Raw genomic sequence first — 23,625 nt, forward strand, 5'->3', positions numbered from 1 at the left:
AGGTAAATTCTTGGGATATCTGTGTATGTTCTCATCAATGCATTTTGTTCCCACCTGTTCTAATGGCATTGATTATATTGTCATGGAGCTTCATCGTACATTTGACTCCCCAAAAATGCCCAAACACAATTCTGCTCAACAGGGAAACCAAACAACTGCCTCTAAATTTAACACATTTTGCGTTCACATTCATTAAACACATCTCATGACACTTTAGTGCTTTGTATGGAAGGAGTGCAGCTGTATCAAAATTTATTTCAGTGGAGGAAAAATGAACAAGCATTTACTAATAAATAAACCACAATGTGGGTGCAACCCTCAAGTGCCAAGATGTCAACGGTGTCTAGCTTTCACTGTGCCTCTGCCCTGCATCTATATGCAGTCTGGTCTACAAGCTCAGACATCCACTGGGAAGTTTAGCAAGGGTGATGGTCAGGCACACGTTTCCTAAGAGAGAAAAGTAGAACTATTAGACTGAAAAACAGACACAATCATAGTAAAAACATTACAGACGAGAAATTAGGACGTCATTCAAGCCTTCATATATTTATTCACAGCTAATCTTTTGAAAACGTATGACAGGCTTATAAACTGGACATATTCCAGACAAGTGTCTAAGCCCATAAGCAGATTTTATTTTTTTTTTACCCTTCCGAAGCCACTTTTTAAAATTCAAACCTGAACAGAAGTTATTTAAAGAAACCATCATTATATAAAATTATGAGCATAGCAGATATCCTATTCTCATCCAATGATAACCTGTAAAAACTGTTTGCAATGTGCCCATTTGCAGATTCTAGGTGCTTTAATGGATAAGTTAATCTTTTGGAACAGGTTACATATGCCACCCGTATCTAGGGTGAAACAACATGTGAAGTAACATGTTCCAGCAGCTGCAGCCATCTCCCCAAGCCCCACAATACTACCCCCCCCCCCCCCCCCCAGTGAGAGCAGGTGGGCATCTTCTCCAGGCATCCGCTGTCACTATTTGAAGTCTGTCCAGCCATGTCATTCACAGTACTCTGAATGGAAAACTACAAGTCCCAACATCGTTTGCAGCTGTCTGCTTGTATCACTGTGGTAGCTCATTCATTCTTCCTGTCAGTGAGTATCTGCTTGCCTGTATGAAGTACGGGTCTGCAGAAGTTCTGCGTAGTACCAGCGATCAGCAGATCGCTGGTGCAATTCTTCACAGGCTTCCAAAACAGAAAATCCTAAGTGCACTTTTTTTTACCAGCAAAAAAATTGTGCATTTATTTTTTGTTAAAAGGTAAACTAATCCTTTAATTCTGAACTGTCATCTTCTTAGTTATTTTAGGACTTCTTAAGAATCAGGTTACTAAACGCACATCCACAGATTTTCTTATCCACAGCCTGAGCTCTGCAGCCCCATGTGCACCAGAGGCATATCCACTTAATGTGATAAATGAGTTTGTTCCTGGAACACATGCAAGAATGAGGTTTAGACTTCTCTACTCCTGCAAAGACATCAGCCTAAAACAGAAGCAATCACCTAGGCCTATATTGGTTATGGTTACGCTTTTCACATCTAAACTAGACTTTACAGGAAGGTCATATACCACTAAATTCAAAAAGATTAAGCCACTTTAGTTCGGAACTATAAAGTAATAATCACTTTACTGCTTAGGGAAGCGTTTTGTAGTATCTGTACATGTTTAAATGTATGCTTTATATTAATTGCCTAACCATATTATAACAATGTGTGAACTGACAATGAAATGGCTGCTTAAAAGAGTAACTCCACTTTTGTTAGGGGGGGGAGGGGGGGCTTCACCCTTTGGGTCATCTGTGTGCATTGTAAGGATTTTTTTTAATTCTTTTATTATGGAAAAGCTTCTCAGACACAACATATAAAAGTTATCACAGTACATATTGCTGTTAAAATTAGGAGTACAGAGAATTACCGCTAGTTCGGCATATAAATCTGACAGGAAAACAAAAAAACAGGAACTAAAGGGTTGCAGACTGTATGTATGCAGCTTTGCATGAACTACAGGACGTAAGACAGTGATACCAGGGGGCCATGGGGCCCAAGAGAAATCATACCAAGATCTGAAATTAAACTGAAGATTAAAGGAGACTAAGTAAATACAAACTATCAAAAAATAGGAAAGTCCGTTATGCCGACACAGCTAGCATTTATGAATTATTCATTTATCAATAAGTATTGTAAATGTTTTTATTTTTTTTCTCTCAGAGAAATCTACCAGTAATCTGCATCAACAAGGCAGGGATGCAAGCCTTTGCAGAGTTGAGTAATTGCATTGCAAGAGATTTTTTATATTTTCGGAGAGGTCTTTCCCTCCGGTGGAGTAGGCATGTATCCAGATTACCTTTCAAATCAACAGAGGTCAAATGTTTTATGGTGGTCGTCACCTCCTCCCAGAGGCCCCAAAACAGGACAGGACCAAAAAGTATGAAATATCCATCCATCTTGTGGAGTACAAAGAGTACTTTATACAATCATGAAAGAATTTTGTACCATACTTCCTAATTTTTGGTTCGCTATGGAAGATGTGCGAGCCAAAATATGGGATTTTTGACTTAACGTAAAATACATTTCTATGATGTTTGACAGACACAGCTTCAGATCTTCATAACCGTGGGTTATACTGCCCCCTACAGGAGTAAGACTAGGCAGAAAAAAAATAAATCTGGCTATCCCCATAGGCAGTCCCAGTGGGTATATGCCCTCTCTCTGCTATAGGCACTCAGTTTAATTACAAGCAGTGTCAGAAGAGTTAAAACTCCAGAGGGGTGGGTGTTGTGTCTGTCAATGAACATCAGAGAAATGGATTTTACGGTAAGTCAAAAAACCCATTTTCTCTTTTGTTCATTGATGGACACAACTTAAGATCTTCATAAGCGTTGGGACGTCCCAAAGCAGTGTTAAACATGAGGGTGGGAACAGCAAAAGAATTCCCAAGGTTAAACAGTAGCCAACCAGGCTAAAAAAAACTGGAGCCCATCTGAAAAAAAAAAAAAAAAAATGGATTTTTGCATCAATCGTTCAGACAGATGCAGCTCCATCTATTCAGAGACTATAGGGGATGTCCCAAATTAGTATATTCATGAGGGGTGGGAAGACAGCGCAAACGTAACTCCCCAAAAGCTAAACTTTGTCAACCAGGTAACATGGAGCTCACCCTGAAAACACAATACACCCTCAAAGAGAAAAAAAAACAGTTCTCTTTAAACAGCAGCCTACAAAACCTTGCGGCCAAAGGAAGCATCTCAAGATGTCAACACATCTACTTTGTAGAATTTTGTAAACGTATGCACAGACGACCAAGTTGCCGCCTTGCAAACTTGCAGCACCGACGCCTGATGGCGAAAAGCCCAAGAGGCACTCAGCGCTCTCGTAGAATGCGCCTTCACCGGGAAAAAAGGAACCTGACCCTTCAGTGAATAAGCCTGAACTACCATCTGCCTGACCCATCTGGATATGGTAGCCACAGATGCAGCCAATCCCTTGCGAGGTCCTTCGGTAAGGATAAAAAGAGCGTCTGATTTTCTTAAAGACTCCGTGATCTCCAGACAGACCCTGATCGCCCGAACCACATACAAAGAGTGCAACGCAAAAAGTCCTTGGAATGTTTGGGCTTCGGTCAGAGTGAAGGCAACACAATGTCTTCATTCAGATGAAAATCATAAACAGCCTTAGGAAGAAATGACTGATTAGGTCGAAGTATCACTTTATTTCTGTGTATCACCATATAAGATGAGCGGCAGGACAACGCTGTCATTTTAGATACTCTGAGCGGAAGTCATAGCCACCAAGAAGGCAACCTTCTGGAACAACGAAAGCAGAGAAATCTCCCGAATATTCTCAAAAAGGAGGCTTTTGAAGAACAGATAATACCAAATTGAGATCCCTCGGCGGTAGCGTGGACCTTCTCGGAGGAGCCGCATGGGGCACTCCCTGTATAACAGTACTAATCAAAACATGCGTAGCTAACGGGACGTTGGAAATATATAGCCAAAGCTGAAACTTGGCCTTTGATAGTGCCCAAAGCCAACCACTGTTCAACTCCTTTCTGCAGAAAGCCCACAACTCCTTTCTGCAGAAAGCCCATAACCCTAGCTATCGAAAACAAGCAAGGGTGCATCTTCAGTGATTCACACCATGAAATATAAGATTTCCACATACAATGATATATCTTCCTAGAAGTCGACTTCCTAGCCTTCAATAGCATAGGATATACCGAGTCAGAAAGACCTCTATCTCTCAACACCTGGCTTTCAACAGCAAATCAGTTAAAGCCAGCGACTAAAGCAGGATGGAAGATCTGACCTTGAGACAGCCGATCTTCCCTGAGAAGTTTCCAAGGAGCATCGGCGACCAGTCTTACTAGGTCTGCGTACCAAGATCGGCGAGGCCAGTCCGGAGCCACCAGAATGACGGGAATGCTTTCCACCTCTATCCTGCGCAGAAGCCTTGACAGGAGTTTCAAGGGAGGAAAGGCATAAATTAGCCGATACAGACTGCGAGGAGCCACAAGAGCGTCTGTGGCGTCGGCCAGAGGATCTTGAGACCTGGCTACAAATCTCTGAACCTTCTTGTTGAGGCAAGAAGCAAACACAGATTGACCTTGGGAGTCCCCCACCGAACACGCAGGAGATGAAACACCTCATGATGCAGGGACCACTCCCCTTGATCCAACACCTGACAACTCCGGTAATCCGCTTGCCAATTCTCCACACCAGGAATGTGTACAGCAGAGGGGGCTGGAATAAATTTTTCCACCCAGGCCAGAATCTCAGCTACCTCCTTGGCCGCCAAGACACTCTTGGTGAATTTGAACCTAACAATCTTGTAGACGAGTCGTCCAATGGCTCAGTCAAAGCTTTATTGCTCTGTGCTCCAAAACATTTATCGGTAGTTTTGACTCTTCCATTGTCCATGTACCGTGAGAGCACAGAGCATCCCAAGTACCCCGCCCCAGCCGGATAGGCTGGCGTCCGTGGTCACCACCGTCTAAAACAAACGGGAAGGAAGGACTTGCGTAGTGCTAGAGACTGAATCCACCACAACAGAGCAGACTTTGTGTTGTGGCTTAACCAAATCAAAGAGTCCAAGGACTTTGGATCCTTGTTCCATTTGACATGAATCTTCCTTAGCAAAGGTCTGGTATGGAACTGAGCAAAAGGAACCGCCTCGAAGGTTGATACCATCAGACCCAAGGCCTGCATGCAAACTCAGAGATGACAAATTGTTTGCCAACAACCGAATCGCCTCCTGCAACTTTTGCAGCTTGTGCGGGGGAAGAAACACCTTGGTCAAGGCTGAATCCAGAGTCAAGCCCAGATAATCCAGTCTCAAGACAGGTGTCCGCGTTGATTTCTTGAAATTGATGTTCCAATTGAGATTCTTCAGAGTTCGGACAGTGACCGTCAGATCCCCAACAAGACTGACAGAGTCCCCTCTCAGCAGGAGATCGTCTAGGTACCCAAGTACCGCAATCCCCCGCTGGCGCAGCAATGTCAATACCGGTGCTAAGACCTTGGTAAACACTCTGGGAGTTGAGGTGAAACCAAAAGATAACACTACAAATTGATAAAGCGAAGAAACTGCTGGTGCCCAGAGTAAATAGGGATGTGTAGATATGCGTCCTTGATATCTAAGGAGGCCAAGAAATCTTCCTGGTAGAGTAATGCCACTTCCATCCGAAACTTCTATACCAGCACAAAGCGGTTCAGGGCCTTGAGATCCAGGATGGGACGCACCTTGCCTTCATTCTTGGGCACGGTGAAGAGGTTTAAATACAATCCTTGAAAAACTTTCCTAAAAAGGAACCAGTACAATTACTCCTTGCGACAGCAAATTGTGTACCGCCTCTCGCAAGTCCCTTAACTGGACTGGGGATAGTCAAAGAAAATGTCCGACAGGCGAGACCAGAATTCCATCTTGTACCAGATCGGATCAGTTTGTGAACCCATTTGTCCTGAACCAAGGAGGTCCAGGGTTCCAGAAAGAAACTAAGATGCCCCCCCCCCACCCCAGAATCGGGTGAGGGTGCCCATTCATGCAGACAAAGACTTGTCTGCAGGTCCAGACTGGCCGGTCTTTGCTTTCCCCGACCACGGCTTCTTGGAACCCCCAGAAGACTTTGATGATTTACCTTTTTCTTGCGACCCAAAAGGCACAAAAAGGACGTGTACGAGCATTAAAGGAAGGCCCCTGCCTAGGACGTGATGCCTTGCCTTTGGAGGATTAGGGAAGATGAGTGCTCTTACCCCCCCGGGATACCTCTGACCAACTCGTCCAGAGAGGATCCAAACAGCCTCTCCCCTGAGAAGGGAAGATCAGTCAAGGCCTTTTTAGAAGCCTGGTTTGCCGACCAGCTTTTTAGGCACACCTTGCGCCTAATAGCAATCCCCACTGCCGATGCCCTGGCCACTAACAGGGCTGAATTAAGGGACATATCACATGAACACCAGAGCTTGAGCCAACTGGTCCAGTAGTTCCAACACTGCAGGGGGGAGCCGTTCAGCTTCCACGTAACTTCACCCATTCCGTAGCAGTCTGTGCTACCAAAAACATTCACAAAGATAGTCTTTATTAGGTGACATGCTACCACGTATAAATGGTGGGACAAGGATTCCACTCGTCTATTCATTGGGTCCGCAAAAGTTGGGGACTTCTCCACCGGTACCAGAGTTGCTTTATTCAACCTGGACACGGGGGATCCACTTTTGGTGGTACAGTCCATCTAAGCAAAAACACTTAGGCACCAGTAAGTGCTTGATGCGCAGACATTGTTCATCCACAATAGTATGAAACAATTCCGGACAAGGGAACACCTTGCCCGATTTATGGGATTTGCAGGACCCAAAAGACACCTGTGTTTTCAGCGCTGTGGGTTCAGCAGCCAATTTTAATGTTTTCCGCACTGAAACTATCAGAGCTTCCCTCAAAGCGCATTCCCCCACAGCGGCTGAGGACGACAGGTCTTCACTATCAGAATGCGACGACACCAACCCCTCAGGGTGGTCTGCATCTGCGGCGGCCATATCAATATCAGTGTCCGAAGACCCTGCTGATGGAGGTGAGGGCGTTTGCGGCTGGCAGCGCTAGCAATGAATCAGATTTTGCAAAACGGCTGCAATCTCTGGCTGAGACTGAACCAGAAGGTCCCACAGTTGCTCCTAGGGGGTCTGCAGGTGAAATATTATCCTGGGACTCCATGTTACACTTTTTAAAATATTTGGGCAGTGTCTCTTTAAAACCGCCAAAATGGCGGCCCCCATGCGGTCTCCAGGACCACCAAAAGGGGGCCCAGAACAATAGGCATTGGAAAATCCCTGACCAGGGGCACACAAAGGACAAGTCACCCCCCTTAAATAAGCGCCACAACGGCACTCCGAAACAGATCACCTCCCACCCGGGATGATGGTGCTGTCAGCCAAGGGGAAAGTGTGACTGCAGGCGTTCCAGGTCGTTTGCGTCCCAGCGAGACGGTCCACTCGCAGGCTCATCCCGATCCTTCGGGGCACTGTCATGGCGAGGCCTAGTTCGGGACTATAACCTGCTCATGCTCGCTGGCCAGGCTGGGAGACCTTAAGGATCTAGATTATCCAATGCAAAAACTCAGCCTGCTGTTGCTTGTAGTTCCTCTGGATCTTGGTCCTCAGGAACTACCTAGTGAAAAAAAAAAAAAAAAAAAAACACAAACTAAACAAACTTTCCCTTAATAGCTAAGACCGAAGTCCCAGCAGGAAGCTAGGTCCTATTCTTTAAACTAGGCAGTAACAAACTGCTTGATGATAGAGTGTGTGAGGTTATGCCTGCAGTGACAGGCCCCATAGGTGTGGTTAAGCTTTTTTCCAGCCTAGTGCCTATTCCTGATGGGAGGAACATAACCCTATAGATGGAGCTGCGTCTGTCGATGAACGATCGAGAAAGACAATACCCCCTTGACGAGGATCAGGTCCCCTAACAGCAGCCAGCAAAACCTTGTGGCCAAAAGAAGCATCAGTAGATGCCAACACATTCACTTTATAAAACTTTGTGAAAGTGTGCACCGAGAACAAGGTGGCCACCTTGCAAAGCTGCGTCACTGACGCTTGACGGAAAGCCCAGGAGGCGCCAAGCACCCAAGTAGAGTGGAAAGGAGGAACCTGCCCCTTGAAGGAATAGGCCTAAATCACTGTCTGCCGGATCTATCTGGAAAATGGTCCCAGAGGAAGCAGACAAACCTTTAAGAGGCCCATCCCTGAGCACAAAGTCTGACTTCCTGAAAGACTCCGTAGCGGTCAGGTACACCCCAATTGCCCGGACCACATCCAAGACATGCAAGGAAATTTCCTTCGGATGTTTAGGCCTGGGACACGGGGAAGGCAACACAATGTCTTCATTCAAATGAAAAATCTGAAAACCTTTGGAAGGAACGATGGACAGGGGTGAAGAACCACCTTCTCTGAATCACCAGGTAAGGTGAACGACAGGATAACGCCACCAGTTCGACACCCTGCACGCAGAGGTGATAGCCACCAAAAAGGCCTCCTTCCTGGAAAGCGTAAGCAGGGGAATCTCCCGAAGATCCTCAAAGGGAGACTTCTGGAGGACCAAAAGCACCAAATTAAGGTCCCAAGGCGGCAATGGTGCCCACACGGGAGGAACCAAATGTCGGACACCCTGAAGAAAGGTAAGCACCAGACCGCCAAAGGCAACACCTGGCCCTTGATGGTACTCAAGGTCAATTTCTATTTAACCCCCCGTTAAAGGAAGGTTAAGATCAGAGCCACGAGAAGGAGCGAGGATGAACCCCCCAAGAGACTCACACCACGAAATGTACGTCTTACATGTACGGTGGTAGATCCTCCTAAAAGTAGATTTCCTAGCTTTTAACAGTGGAGGAATCACTAAATCAGATAAACCTCTATCCTTCAGCACCTTCAAAGCTGTCAAAGCCAGCGACTGTAAAGCAGGATGGAAGATCAGTCCTTGGGACAGCAGATCCTCCCTGAGAAAAAGCTTCCAAGGAACGTTGGCGACAAGCCGCACCAGATCTGCGTACCAAGCCCGGCGAGGCTAGTCCGGAGCCACTAAGATGACTGGAATTCCTTCTGCCTCGATCCTGCGTAGAAGTCTTGGCAGAAGCTTGAGAGGGAAGGCGTAAATCAGACGATACTGACCCCATGGGGCCACCAGCCCATCTGTGGCGTCTGCCAGAGGATTCCTTGACCGAGCCACAAACCTCTGCACCTTTCTGTTGAGCCGAGACTCCAACAGATGCAGCTTGGGGGTGACCGACCATGGACACAACTGATGAAACCCCTCCGGATGAAGGGCCCACTCCCCTTGATCCAAAGGCTACCGACTGAGGTAATCCACCTGCCAGTTTTCCACCCCGGGAATGTGTACGGTGGAGAGGGCTGAAACAAACCAAACCATTCTGCCCACCTTAGAATGCTACCTACCTCAAGAGCCGGAAGCTTCTTGTGCCACCTTGGTGATTGACATAAGCCACGGCGGTGGCATTGTCCAACTGAATGAGCACTGGACAACTCTGAAGACGATCTGTCCAACGTTCCAGACACATCGCTCGGAGTTCTGAGAAACTGTTTAGTAGTCTGGACTCTTCCAGCGTCCAGATCCCCTGAGCAGAATGCTTGCCGAGGACTTCTCCCCAACTGGACAGGCTGGCATCCGTGGTAACCACTGTCCAATACAAGGGGACAAATGGATTTGCCCAGCCGAAGTGCAAGAGAAAGAAGCCATCATATCAGGGACTCCTTCATTCCGACTCAGCCGGATCCGATTGTCCAGAGACTGCGGTCTTGTCCCATTTGGTCAAAAGCTCCCTTTGCAGGGACCTTGTATGGAACTGTGCAAACAGAACTGCCTCGAAGGTAGACACCATCACGCCCCACACCCGCATGCATGTCCAGAGGGATGACCATCTGTTGGACAGCAGGAGACAAATTGCAGATTGTAATTTCTGGAGTTTGTTCAGAAGAAGGAGCACTCTGGCTAAAGCAGAGTCCAGAGTCAGGCCCAGATAGTACAGCTTTGTGGGCAGAATCATGGCAAACTTCTGAAAATTCAGAATCCAGCAAACTCTTGCGTAGTTCATATTATCTCCAGGTTTTCCACCAGAGCAGAAGTAGACTTCACTCGCAGAAGGAGATCGTCCAAGTAGCCCAGTACCGCAACTCCCCGTTGGCGTAGCAAAGCTAGCACCGGGCCTAACACTTTTGTGAAGACCAGAGAAGAAGAGGCGAGACCAGAGTGTAATGCCACAAACGGATAATGCTCCTCTCCCACGGCAAAGCAGAGGAAGCGCTAATGACTGGCATATATTGAAATGCGAAGGTAAGCATCCTTGATGTCGATAGAGGCAAGGAAATCCCCCCTGAAGCAGGGATGCCACCACCGTGTGAATGGACTGCACAAAGCAGTTCAGCGCCTTGTGGTCCAGGATTGGACGCACTTTGCCTTCCTGGGAACTGTAAACAGGTTTGAGTAAAAACCCTTAATGTAACAGGTCTTGTACTGCCCCAAACAGACCATGTAAGCGGTCCGGGGACAGGCGCAAGTTGGAAGGAAAGAACCTTGCCAGGGGGACAAGAGCGAAACTCAATCTTGTAGCTGGACCAAATGACTTTGTGGACCCACTTGTCTTGCACCAGGGAAGTCAACAATTCCGGAAACCAGCGAAGACGCCCCCACCCCCGATATGGGTTAGGGTGCACCTTCATGCTGAAGGAGCCTTGTCCACGGGTCTGGAGAAGCCTGCTCTCAGCTTGCCAGACCAGGTTCATTTGGATCCTCCAAAGGAGGCCCTGAAAGGCTTTAAGCCCTTGTCAGTCGACCCTGAGGGACAAAAAAACATCTTATGAGCCAAAAAGGAAGGCCCACGTCTACAACAAGGTTCCTAGACCTTAGTAAACTAGGTCAGCTTCCCAGTGGCGAACAAATGTCAGAATCAGTTCATCTGAAGCGTCCGTTAAGTAGCTATACAACAAGGACAGTGTGGGTCTTAGAGGGTTCCCCCTTTCTTAAACAAGGCTTCAAATGGAGGTTACGAGGAGTGTAATGCACTTTCTGGAAAGTCTGCAGAAAGTATCAAAGTTGGTTAGTGCTCAGGGTATCCAACGGTGGATCCGAGAGCCTGGAAATATCTGAGGGACATTGCAGGGATTTTAACTAACTGCAGATTCCTGCCCTTTGTAAGTCTGAAGAAATAACGGCTTGTCTGTGTCCATGAACAGAGTGAATCTGTATGGGAGTGTTTTTTTAATGATCAGCTGCTTGGCCAGCAGGGCTCTAATGAGAAAAGTTGTAGGATCTGCTGCATCCCTTTAGACATGATTTCCCTTTGAGTGTAACTCAAAATATTTTTGTTGCAGGGGATGCTTAAAATCTGATTTGTACTTCGTGTAAACTTCAGGGAAATTCAGTGAGCAAATCACATAAGTAGGAAATTACAAGTCTGGGGGGTGTTTTTGTACACTGTGTAAAGAACTACAGGTAGCAATATTGCATTTTACAGAATATTACACTGAAAAATGAAAAGCAAAGATATAATTTTTACCACCATTCAATTACAATATGACCTGCGTCCCAATTCTATATGCTACCTTTTTTTTATTTGTTTTTTTCTTTTTTTTTTTTTTACCAGGAAAGTGAAGTTACCTTTTAAAGATATAAAAGATTGTACAACCACAATATTTTGTAATTTGTCTTTTAACACCATATGGTATTTTATATCAAACAACTTTTTTAAAGATATTACCTGGGGTTGCTTACGAGAGCCAAGAAGAAACCATATTTCAAATATATTTTAAGAGTATGAGAGCTCTAGTGTGTGTGTGGCTGGTTTCAGACATGTAGGTCACAGGCAACACTTTGCATAATTCTCCATATGTTAACATCACGCTGTTGATTTGGCTACCATTTTTTTGTGTATCCTGCAGATGTCTTACCCTGGACACAGGTGACTGTGACAGTTAATATAGGCTAACCAGGAATTATCACTGAAATCTACAGAATGCAGATACCGTAATCAGATGTGGAAAAGAGGCCTTAAAAAATGCAATCAATATAAAAAAAATATTTTTTAAAAGCAGTTATTGGATTAAGATAGTCTGTATAGCCTTCCACAGCATAGGGATGCACAGTCCACCTGATCTAGCACTCACTTTACTACATTTGGGCATAGGGCAATTCCTCCTCAATTTCAAAGTTTTTATCATGCAGCTGTTCTTAGCAGCCAAATTAGTTAGTCTAAGGCTGGCCATACATTATACAATTTTCTGTACAATTTTTAACTATGTAGTACAAAGGCCTGCCTAATAGGATACAAGTGAAAGTGTTGTTCAGGTTTGACCTCATATTATGTGGTTTTTGGTAAATCTAACAGAAAGTTGTACAAGAAAATTGAACATGTATGGCCAACCTTATAGTATGGAATTCACCTACTCCTCCCAGCCTGGAATATACTGTTAAAACTCTGAATCATCAATGCAGATTTGAAAAACTCCTCTCCTACACAAATTTATCTTCTGATAAATTCAGCTCTAACCAGAATGTTTGGCTGCAAAATCCTAACGATACTATTAACCACTTAAGCCCCGGAAGATTTTACCCCCTTCCTGACCAGGGCTTTTTTTGCGATTCAGCACTGCGTGACTTTAAACGGACAATTGCGCGGTCGTGCGACGCTGTACCTAAACGAATATGACGTCCTTTTTTCCCCACAAAGAGCTTTCTTTTGATCACCTGTGCGATTTTTATTTTTTTGGCTATAAACAAAAAAAAAAAAAAAAAAAAGAGCGCCAATTTTGCAAAAAATAATAATATTTTTCACATTTTTTTAAATGAAATTTCCAAAAAAAAAAAAAAATGTAAAAATCAAAATTTAACATTTTTGGCCAATTTGTTTTATGCTACATATGTTTGGTAAAAAAAAAAAAAATCTCAAAAAGCGTATTTTGATTGGTTTGCGCAAATGTTATTGCGTTTACTAAGGGAAAGATTTTTGTCTTTTTTTTTTTTTAACACATAATGGCGGAGATCTGCGATTTTTTTTTGCGGTACTGTGACATTGTGGCGGACAGATCGGACCCTTGACTGACATTTTTGACACTTTTGGGGTTACCAGTGACATTACTGCAGTAATCAAGTGCTATACAAATGCACTGTTATTGCAAAATGACACTGACAGGGAAGGGGTTAACTATTGGGGAAGGAGGGGTTAAGTGTGTCCCTAGGGGCGTGCTTCTAACTGTGATTGGACATGGCTACTGGTGTAGGAACAGTGATCAACGGTCCTATAAAGTAGAACCGTATGATCACCATTCCTACACAGGGGAGAATGACAGGCGGCTTGTTTACATTAGCCGCCTGCCTTTCTCCCTCTGCACCGACGATCGCCGAGTGACCGGCGGACATCAGGTCCGCTGGTCACACGCACGGACTTGCTAGGGAACGAGTGCGCCTTCGCGGGCACACGCTCGCCCGCTATTGGCTCCCAAGCGACAGGCTAGTGACGTATTTATATGTCACTTTGCCTGGCCGGGGCTGAGCGCCGCCGTATATAGTCGTGCGGCGGTCGGCAACCGGTAAATGTCTAACATTTGATAACGACTATTTTGGAACTCTCCTTACAGCATCCCCTTGACATAGCTACATGCCTTACCTTGACTGGACTCCTACTTCTCTCCCTATTCAATGCCTTTCACCCCATTCTGGTGGTAATCCTGAGCCTATAACCCTTTATCACCTCCCACCCTCTTCGAAATTGTGTATTCCTTATTGATCAATGCACAATATATTGTTTTCATTGTTTAATTTAAACTTCTGACATTTATATCACATCCACTTTTTATATCCATAGAAATACCTGTATATTCATTATGAGCAGTCGCAAGTGATGTTGGTACTATTTCTTTGTGAATCACCATATTAATCTGTATTGCTACTTCCTTTCCAATACAGAAGCATTATACAGGCATACCCCACTTTTAAGTACACAATGGGACCAGAGCATGTATGTAAAACGAAAATGTACTTAAAGGGAAGCAATACCTTTTTTCATTTCTCAATGCATGTAAATACACTAGCTCCATAGGAAATCTTGGTCAGCTTGACATGGCATTGCTCCCAAACCATGTGACAAGGACACCAAGCTTGGGGAGCATGTTAAGGGGATTCAGGACTATGACATAGTAGATTACCTAGGCAAGCTGGCCAGCCACAAACAGGATATGTTGTAGTCCTGGGTCCCCTCTCGATGCTCCCTAAGTTTGGTATCCCTGTCACTTATGGTTTGGGAGCAGTGCCATGTCAAGCTGACCAAGATTTCCTATAGACGCCAATGTTAAAAACCGGGAGTAGTGTCATGCCAAGCTGAACAAGCTGTGTCCTTACTCGCGAGTGTACTTAAAGTGAGTGTACTTAAAGCGGGGTATGCCTGTACATAAAAACAAAATAGTTTAAACACTTATAGGCCTCAAACACAGGGCCCAGCTCTGCTGAATGTCTTTCTCCTGGGAAGAGAAAGGCAGTGTAAAAAAAAAACAAAAAAAAAACGTGCAAACACTTTAGGCAACCTCAGATGCGTCAAGCGGTTTGAAGTTCATTCATTTCATTGTCCACAATATTAAATTTATTGTAGCCATTAAGATGAATAATTACTCAAATGATAAACGTGCCTAGCTTTTAGGCATGTTTGCATTTACTCCTCTCCTGAGCAAGTATTTTTTATTTTTTTTTGCCTCTAAATGCATGTAAACACCTGGGTGCGCATGGACACATGGTCTAAATTAGGGATCGGCCAATATTCCCTTTTTTTTTTTTTTTTTTTTTTAAGTATCAGCCACAAACATGCCGATATTTCTTCAAGTGGTTGTACCAGAGTGATGCCAGCAGCGAGAGGCATCACCCTGGTACCATTGATCAGAGCCGACGGTCGTCTTTCTTGTAATGACAACTGATGCGACTGAGCAGCCGCACGATTGTCATTACAAGAAGTGGGGTCTCCCCCGGGACACCGGAGAAAACCAGCCACTGGCTGGCCGGTGACACGAGCAAAGCCGCATTTGGCTCTGATCAGGTCTCCGATATTAAAACCCAGAAACGAGGTCATGACATCACTTCCGGGTACTGAAACCAGATCCCTTCATAAAGAGTACATGCGCCTGCCTATTACTGTCACAAGGGATGTTTACATTCCTTGTGACAGCAGTAAAAGTGATCAAAATTTTTTTTTTTTTTTTTTTATTTTTTAAAAGGACAGTGTAAAAAAAAAAAAAAAAAAATTAAATAAAAAAAATTTAAATGTGCAGAATATCGGCTATTGGCCTGAAGGGTGGCAAGAAAATCGCCATCGACCATGAAAAAACTATATCGGTCGATCTCTAAACAGAGGGGCATTTAGAGGCAGAAAAAATGTAATTAAAAAGGGGTGTTTTTTGGCATCCAGTGTGCATAAGGCATGCTTTAATCTTTAGGTCTTCCAGCCATATATTATATAGCACGGTCGTACACTACGTTCCCTATAGTAGATCCACCAAGAAAAATGATGGCTGCTTGTGTAGCATTTTAGGAAAAACCATCAGCAAGGACATTTGTTCATAATGTACAAAAAAGAATAGGTAAATCTGTTACTAAAAAATATGATATTTCTTTTGTTACCTTGGTGCAGCTTTAATAATATTGTCTACACGTAGGATAACTTCAGCGGCTTCAGCAGCACTCAGCAAAACTTGTCTCTTCACCTGGAAGCTCTCCGTTATTCCAAGCTCCCCCATATCTCCAATGGTGCCATTTTTCATGTCTACAAAGTAATATAAAACATATATTCATATCTCTACAGCAATGTTTTAGCTCCCCATCTACAATTGCAGCCCTCACATACTGGTCACAGTGGTACATTGTTTTCAGTAAATTAAGCACCTTAAAATAGATTCAGTCACAACTGGACTCATGCAAGAATTTTCAGTCCTAAAAGCGGTAGTATTTAAGATCAGTAGTATTTTGTTTCTTTTTAGGGGGCCCCCTGCCGGTATATGCCATAAAGTGCTAGTACGCACAGCAATTTAGCACATTATGGAAGAATTACTTGCTTTAAATAATATGACTGTCAGCAATTTTCAAAAGGTTAATTCACCCTTATTTAGCTAAACTTTGGACCTGGGGTTTGGGATTGAGTCTACTGTATCAATTTGAAATCGGCAATAGATGCTTCGGAGATCATTTCGATTTCACTGACAGGAACATCCTCATGATATGTTTTAGGTGGGTTTTACAGTCATAAAAACTTGACACAGGCCCTAACTGAGAAGGCCTCCAGGCTAACCCAGATAGTGAAGAGTTCACCTGAAATCTTACAGCTACTGCTCTGATAATTGCATTTGCTACTGTTCAGATTCTAGCACAAGCACAATTGTGACTGGTTCTCTTTATCCCAACTGTTAAAAGTAAAGCTAAAGTCTGGCAACAGCTTCTTTGATTGCACAAGCGAGGTTGTATTAAAGGAGGTGTACGATTTTAGGCTCCTATTAATAATAACCTGAATATATCTATAAACCATAACACTTTCTTAAACCCTAACCTTAGAGACACCCAAACTAAAAAAAAAAAAAAAAACAGAATCCAAAAACATTCCAAATGAAAGGATCAGGAACATACTGTATTTTTAAAAAAGGAAGCACTAATGAAACTAGCATTTTATTAACTTTTTTTTTTCCTTTTTAAAGCCCAACTCTAGGCAAAAATGAAGCTGTGCCTGCACTGCATGGGTCAACTTCTCATTTTATCCAGGGGAGAAGAAATCTGTATACACACCTGATCCCCTGCTCCACCAGCAAACAGTGCCCCCCCCCCCTCAAATCCAGAGCAGGTCTAAAGGGGTGATGTCAGGAACAGTCCACCGCAGAAGACTGCAAGGGTACAGGAGCCACAGGGACCGATCTTAAAGGGAGGATTAGGCAAGTATATCCCTGTTCTCATATCCCCTAGACCTCAATGAGCAGTTAACCCGTGCTGTATGTGTACAGCCCCACTGCATAGAAAAACTTTTTTCTCAGAATTGGGCTTTAAGCACACAGATCACATGGCTGGTTATACTGCCTCCATTCCAAAGCAAACCTAAACAACATCTGTGCATCAAGAAATGCAAAGGCTGCCATTATTCTCCTAAAAAATGCTAGTACCTGGCCAGTCATGTCTGATCATCTTACTTCAGTCCTTTCTAGATCATGCATGACCTGGAACCATATGCATCCAATGAAATCTAAACTGCTTTTTTGATTAATTGTTCTGCATCAGTGACTAACGAGATATCAAGCAGTTTTAGAATCGGAGGTCTGCAGTGAAAACCCTGTATTTCTCTTGGCACTGATTTTCTTTAAAATAAATCTTTATTCAGAACGTCTGCACATACCTAGTCCATACGTCATCTTTCCTTCAGTGTGAGCTGCTCTGAGCTGAGACACCAGGTCAGCACTGTCATAGCCAGCATTGTCTGCTATGATAGTTGGAAGCTATAGAGAAAAAAAAAAACATCATAAATACATTTGATTTTTATCTTGTACATAAATAATCACAAGCAACATGCTCACTCTTCTTAGAGATTCTAGAGCTTACCGTTCTGAGAGCTATGGCAAAAGACTCCATAGCCACAGACTCCTTGCCAGGGGTTCTTTTGGCCAACTCTGTTACTGCATGGGCCATCAGCATTTCAGAGCATCCTAAAAGATCACAAACAGAATGCTTACATAGAAAAGAGCAGGACTGTAATAAGCAATTTGAGAATGAATAAACTCAAATGAAATACCTCCGCCATAAACGGTTCTTGAATCCTTAATGGTCTGGGACAATACACAAAGAGCATCATGCAAGGATCGCTCTGCTTCATCCAAAATCTGCTGTGTTGCTCCACGAAGAACAATTGTACAAGCTTCTCCTGAATAGTCAGAATACATTTATGTAAAAAAAAAACCTTCTCGGGTTTATCCAGTAATTTATGGTAAGTGCACCCTCTACTTAAACAGCTACTACCTAAACAGCTGCTGCAAAAGTTTGAGAAAAAAAGTGTCACATTTAGAAACACATACATACCCATTGCAACCCCTGAGAAATGGATGAGCTTATCCTCTCCAATCATGACCTCTTCAATAAGTTTACAGTTTCCAAGTTTTACGAGCTCAGGATGATCAAAAGTGGAAGTGATGTCTCCTCCTGAAAACAAAAAAAGATACATCAGAGGGGAAAAAAAGGAAAGCAGACTGTTTTAGCACAATTTTGCATAGATCGCACAAGTATGCTACTACAGCAAATTTTAAGCACATCATTTGTCTTTAGATTTCTTGGACAGTTTGACCTGTATAAGTCAATATGATTGTTCATTAATAGGAAAACTACAGCTGAAATATATGCAGTAAATGTTTGTATATTCAAATGAAATTGTCACGTCCACAAAACAAACATTACCACATAACAGCAGACTTTTTTTTTTTTTTTTAAATCAGGGAAAGGCATCTTTGTTATTGAAATAGTTTTCCATGTTCTAGCGAAACTCCCTTACTCTGTGTGCATGCTTTAACTGTGGCCTTCTCTTCAGCTCTGGCTCCCCAGTGTTGTTATCTGGTGTAAGTCTAGGTAGAGCTAAAGTAGAAGCCAGAGAGAGTGTGCACCTAAGAATTAACTTTCTGGGTGCAGAGACGACCATTTGAATACTAACAAAAGGTATCTGAAAGATGTATTGTGGTGGTGATGAAGTTTTGTTTAAAACTGGATTGACATGAACAGTCTCTTAATTTGCTTCTGGAATACCAAATACAGAGGGGGTCCTTAACTTAAACGTTTACCTGTCACAAGTGCCAGACGCTCCACACCCACAAAATCTGCATGTTCTATAGCCATAACACCAGCCGATGCAAACAACTGTTCAGGGTAATTGTAAATCAGTTGCCTGTTTAGAAAAAAAAAAAAAAAAAAAGATTTACATTAAATGCAAGGTAAAGTGCATTTTTAGTAAGCACATATTTTTAGTTATTGCAGTGTTTAACTTTGCTTACTCTCTTACTGTCCTATATTTATTCTATTGTAGCAAATGTTTAAATAAGGTAGTAAACACAGAGGGAGTGCATTATTTTCATTAAAAATTGCCAACCTATTGACTTGCTTTGGGAAAAGCAGCAAAAACACCACAAATATTGTGTAGCACTGCAAAGCACAAGACTAAAACCTGCATATGTAAATGTGCCAATATGGCGGGGGGGGGGAGAGTGCTGCTCTTCTCTCCCCTCTCTCACAGGAGGCTGGGTAGTAGCAGGAGCCATTGGCTCCTGCTGCTGTCAAAAACAGCCTATGAGAAGAAAGCAGGGACAAGACAGCCGCACTGTGTGTGTCAATATATGGACACAGCCAGGGCCGGACTGGGTATGAAAACCAGCCCTGGAAAAAATGACATACCAGCCCCATAGCATTGCGTCGTCATACCAGCACAACGTCATCAAGTATTCATATATGAAACATAATTTAACCACTTCTGGACTGGCCCTTTTTCCGACACGTTGTTTACAATTTCAAATCTTTTTTTTTTTTTTTTTTTGGCTGCAAAATTACTTAGAACCCCCAAACATTATAGATTTTCTTTTAGCAGAGACCCTAAAGAATAAAATGGAGATTTTTGCAATATTTATAACCGAATTTGTGCAGAGGTCTCACAAACGCAATTTTTTGGGGAAAAAAGTCACTTTTTTTAAATTAAAAAATAAGAAAACAGTAAAGTTAGCCTAATTATTTTCGATAATGTGAAAGATAATGTTACGCCAAGTAAATAGATTTCCAACATTTCATGCTTCAAAATTGTACATGCTCGTGGAATGGCAACAAACATTGGTACCTAAAAATCCCCATTGGCAACACTTTAAAAATTTCTAAAGGTTACCAGTTTAAAGTTACATTTCCCCCTGATACAATGCTGCCCCCCTCCCCCTAACACAATGCTGTTCCCCCCCTTATACAATGCCGATCCCCCCCACCCTAATACAATGTTGACCCCCCCAGCCCCCTCCTCCTAATTAATACAATGCTGACCCCCCTCCCCATAGTAAAATGCTGTTCCCCCTAATACAATGCTGATCCCCCCTCTCCCTAAATTTGGGGCAGGGGGGGATCAGCATTGTATTAGGGGGAGGGGGCCAGCAGGAACAGCGTTGTTTTAGGGGGAGGGGGTGGATCAGCATTGTATTAGGGGCCCTGATACAAGGCTAATCCCCCCCATCCCCCTAATACAATGCTGACCCCCCCTAATAAAATGCTGAACCCCGCTCCCTCCCCCTAATACAATGCTGATCCCCCCTCCCCCTAAATTTAGGGGGGTAACAGCATTGTATTAGGAGGAGGGCGGGCGGATCAGCATTGTATTATGGGCCCTAATACAATGCTGACTCCCCCCTCCCAAGCCAGTTTACTCTTACCTGGCTGAACAGGGCAACTTAGGTCAGGGAGGGTGGCGCCGGGGAGGGTGGCGTCACTGCCTGGTATTTGTAGTGATCACAGATCAGATAGAGGGCTGAACCAGTCCGTTGCCTAATCCGCACCAAGGAACACGCAGACACGTTATAAGAGAAGACGAATCTCTCTAATTATAGTATTAAACACGTCATCTCCCCAACTGAAATCTTTTCCATTATTTGCATCACAAGTCATAGGAAAACAATGGATTGGTCAGGCGGCTGAACTAGATTTACCAGAAAACTTCTCAGGAGGACTCAGAGAGGAGATACGCCGCCGCGCAGCCAGCCGCTGCCCGCCGGATATGACGTCATGCCGCTCACAGCGGCTGGTGTAGGAATTTGAAAAGAATCCGGCGGCGGTGCTCGAGTGCAGCGGGCGTCCCTATCTCAAATCAGCCCCATCTCAAAGCGGCCCACCGGGAAAATTCCCGATATCCCGGTACGCCAGTCCGGCCCTGGACACAGCGTGGCTCGTAAGTCCACACAAGTGCCCTCATAGCATGCGGGTTGCTATGGGGGCACTCAGCAGGGAGAGGGGCCAGGAGCATCAATGGGAGATATAAGAGAACTGTGGCTGCTCTGTTCAAAACCACTGCACAGAGCACGTAAGTAAAACATGTTGTTTATTAAAAAATCAAAAAAAAAAAAAAAAAAAAAAACACACAACGTTGAACGTCTACAATCACTTTAAACATATTTACTTCAAGTTTTTTTGTTTTTTTAATCCAATCTAAAATTCACAGAGAAGGCCGACATGAACCTGTCAAGCAACACTAAAGCCCAGAAAAAAAAAAAAAAAAGGGAAAGTTAGGGTCAATCTGTAAGCATTACCTGTACATTCATCCCAATCCTTTGGGTGGGAAAGTCAATGACATTAGATAATCTGGAAGAGTTATAATTCTACAGTACTGTAATATAGGACAGTTTTTAGAGGCAAGGTGATTACAAAGTTCATTGGCTAAACTAGCGGTTCAGAGTCACTAATATCAGGTCAAAACACACCTCTGGGTCTTTGTGTCTTGCATGAATATAAAAACTATTTGCTACATCTTTGGTGTAGTTTCCAGAAAACACACACTCCAGAGAGATAAATAGAAAAGTATGTAATACACACTTTACCTAAAACCTAGAAATCTGAAATGGCCCTTTAACACCTTTACCTGCCCAGAAGAAGGCAAGCGCATTCTGAAAAGGTCAATTACAGTACAGTCAGTATATTACAGCATCAATGTTATGGTACAGAACAGACAGGTCCTCATTTTATCTAAAAAAAAAAAGTAAAATAAAAAATACAGTAAGGACCTGAAAGGCAATGGATTCTCCACAGAAAAATCAATTTCCATACTTATAAATGCCACTTAGTTATCAGTACCTGTTGATAAAACAGTTAATTCCATGTTTCAGAATTCGTTCCACCTTCTCTTTCATCTTCTCCTTCTCTGCTTGCTCAATCTCTGCCACTTTTGCAGTTGAGTCTACTCGCACTCTTGAGCCAAACACCTAAAGGAATTAATTTCATGAACAGTTCAAAGTAATAAAACAAAAAAAAAACAATACATTGGTTAACCACTTGCCGACAGCTGCACAATTATATATTGCGGCAGTCAGCCCCCTACAGGCAAAATGACGTAGGGGTACGTCGCTCGCCCACGAGCCTGTAACAAATTGGCCTAAAATGTTAATAATTTTAACTTTTTTTTTTTTGAGAATTTCATATAAAAAAAAAAAAAAAAAAAGTGAAAATTTTTATTTTTTTTCTTCAAAATTGTCGCTCTTTTTGTTTATAGCGCAAATAATAAAAATAGCACAGGTGATAAAATACCACCAAAAGAAAGCTGTTTGTGGGAAAAAAAGGAAGTCAATTTCATTTGGGTACAGCGTCGCATAACCGCGCAATTGTCCGTTAAAGTCACGCAGTGCCGATTTGCAAAATAGGGCCTGGTCTTTGAGCAGCCAAATCCTCTGGGGCTTAAGTGGTTAAAGCATACAAAAATAACTAACCTTAATCTTGTCAGTATCCATTCCTGTATTAGCAATAAGTATTTTGGCATTCTCAATGCGTTTTGGTTGATTCACACCGATCTTTTTGTCCAACAAGAAACCTAAAAGAGAAATCAGAAGTTTGAATGATGCAAAAGGGTTAAACAGGAAGATTTCACAAAAATACAAAAAGCAACACACACATGGTTTCTATAAAAATCTACTAAACTGAAGATTAAAAGCTAAAAATATTTAAATAAACCCGGTTCCAAATTGTACATAATACAGCAGATGGGTCTTAAAACTTTGCTGTATTGATATCTCAGACATCCTGGTATCCACTGCTTCTGGGTGTGTTGAATAGCTGGTTCCCTCGGCAGAAAAAACAATAGCATGCTACGGGGTAACAGGAATTCGACAAACCTCTAGGTATCCGATAAAAAGGGCAGCCTGAGATCTTCAATACAGTTAAGTTTTTGGACACAGCCCACCACAAAGATAAAAGTAAAGCCTGTAAAAATCTTATCTAGTACAGTTAGTGACCAGGTAAAGTGAAGTGTAGGAAAGTAATATGAAAGACACAGCCTTAAAAAGGTATCTGCTGGGAAATATTGGAGCCTTCATTGCTGGCTTTTTTTTGAAGGCATAAGCTTTAGTGTTGTCAGTTACTTTTTTTTTTAGTACAATTTTTATTGTTAAAGGCATTACATCTTCTTAACATTCACCCCCACAGGGGTTAAAGCATAATGAACATAGCAGGAAGGTGTGGGCTGGGGAAATCCAGTCAAAGAACTTTTAAAAGTAGTAACTGTCCACTGGGCGACCTAGTGGGATAAACCAAGGTCTATATAGGAGTGCCAAAAGAATTCAACCCCCTTAACATTTTTCGTGTTTTGTTGCCTCACAACCTGGAATTAACATGGTTTGAGAATTTGCATTATTTAATTTACAGAACATGTCCACAACTTTGCTTCACAATAAAAAAAAAAAAATCTTCAAACAACAAATAGGACAAAACAGAAAAAGACAATGTGCATAACTATTCACCCCCTAAAGTCAATACTTTGTAGAGCGACCTTTTGCGGCAATCACAGCTCCAAGTCGCTTTGGATAAATCTGTGGGCTTGCCACATCTTACCACTGGGATTT

General features: G+C 43.1%; 1 protein-coding gene across 2 annotated transcripts in view; it reads right to left on the bottom strand.

Moving 5' to 3' along the window:
• Nucleotides 1-186: 186 nt before the first annotated feature.
• Nucleotides 187-23,625, bottom strand: part of CCT2 (chaperonin containing TCP1 subunit 2) — a gene marked incomplete at its 3' end in the record, with an annotated part of 54,885 nt that continues 31,446 nt past the window's right edge. Inside the window, exons 8-16 of one of the 2 annotated variants that reach the window (XM_082253361.1) lie at nucleotides 22,498-22,598; nucleotides 21,869-21,996; nucleotides 18,841-18,944; nucleotides 18,092-18,211; nucleotides 17,808-17,936; nucleotides 17,618-17,721; nucleotides 17,415-17,514; nucleotides 15,665-15,806; nucleotides 187-447 (exon numbers count right to left, since the gene is read on the bottom strand). In XM_082253361.1, coding sequence (XP_082109487.1) covers nucleotides 417-447; nucleotides 15,665-15,806; nucleotides 17,415-17,514; nucleotides 17,618-17,721; nucleotides 17,808-17,936; nucleotides 18,092-18,211; nucleotides 18,841-18,944; nucleotides 21,869-21,996; nucleotides 22,498-22,598 — 959 coding nt within the window. Of the gene's footprint in view, nucleotides 448-15,660; nucleotides 15,807-17,414; nucleotides 17,515-17,617; nucleotides 17,722-17,807; nucleotides 17,937-18,091; nucleotides 18,212-18,840; nucleotides 18,945-21,868; nucleotides 21,997-22,497; nucleotides 22,599-23,625 lie in introns of those variants that run through there. The other variant, XM_082253362.1, reaches the window with a different exon arrangement.

The sequence above is a fragment of the Pelophylax lessonae genome (assembly GCF_965119305.1).
Source record: "Pelophylax lessonae genome assembly, chromosome: 4".
Lineage (NCBI taxonomy): Eukaryota > Metazoa > Chordata > Amphibia > Anura > Ranidae > Pelophylax > Pelophylax lessonae.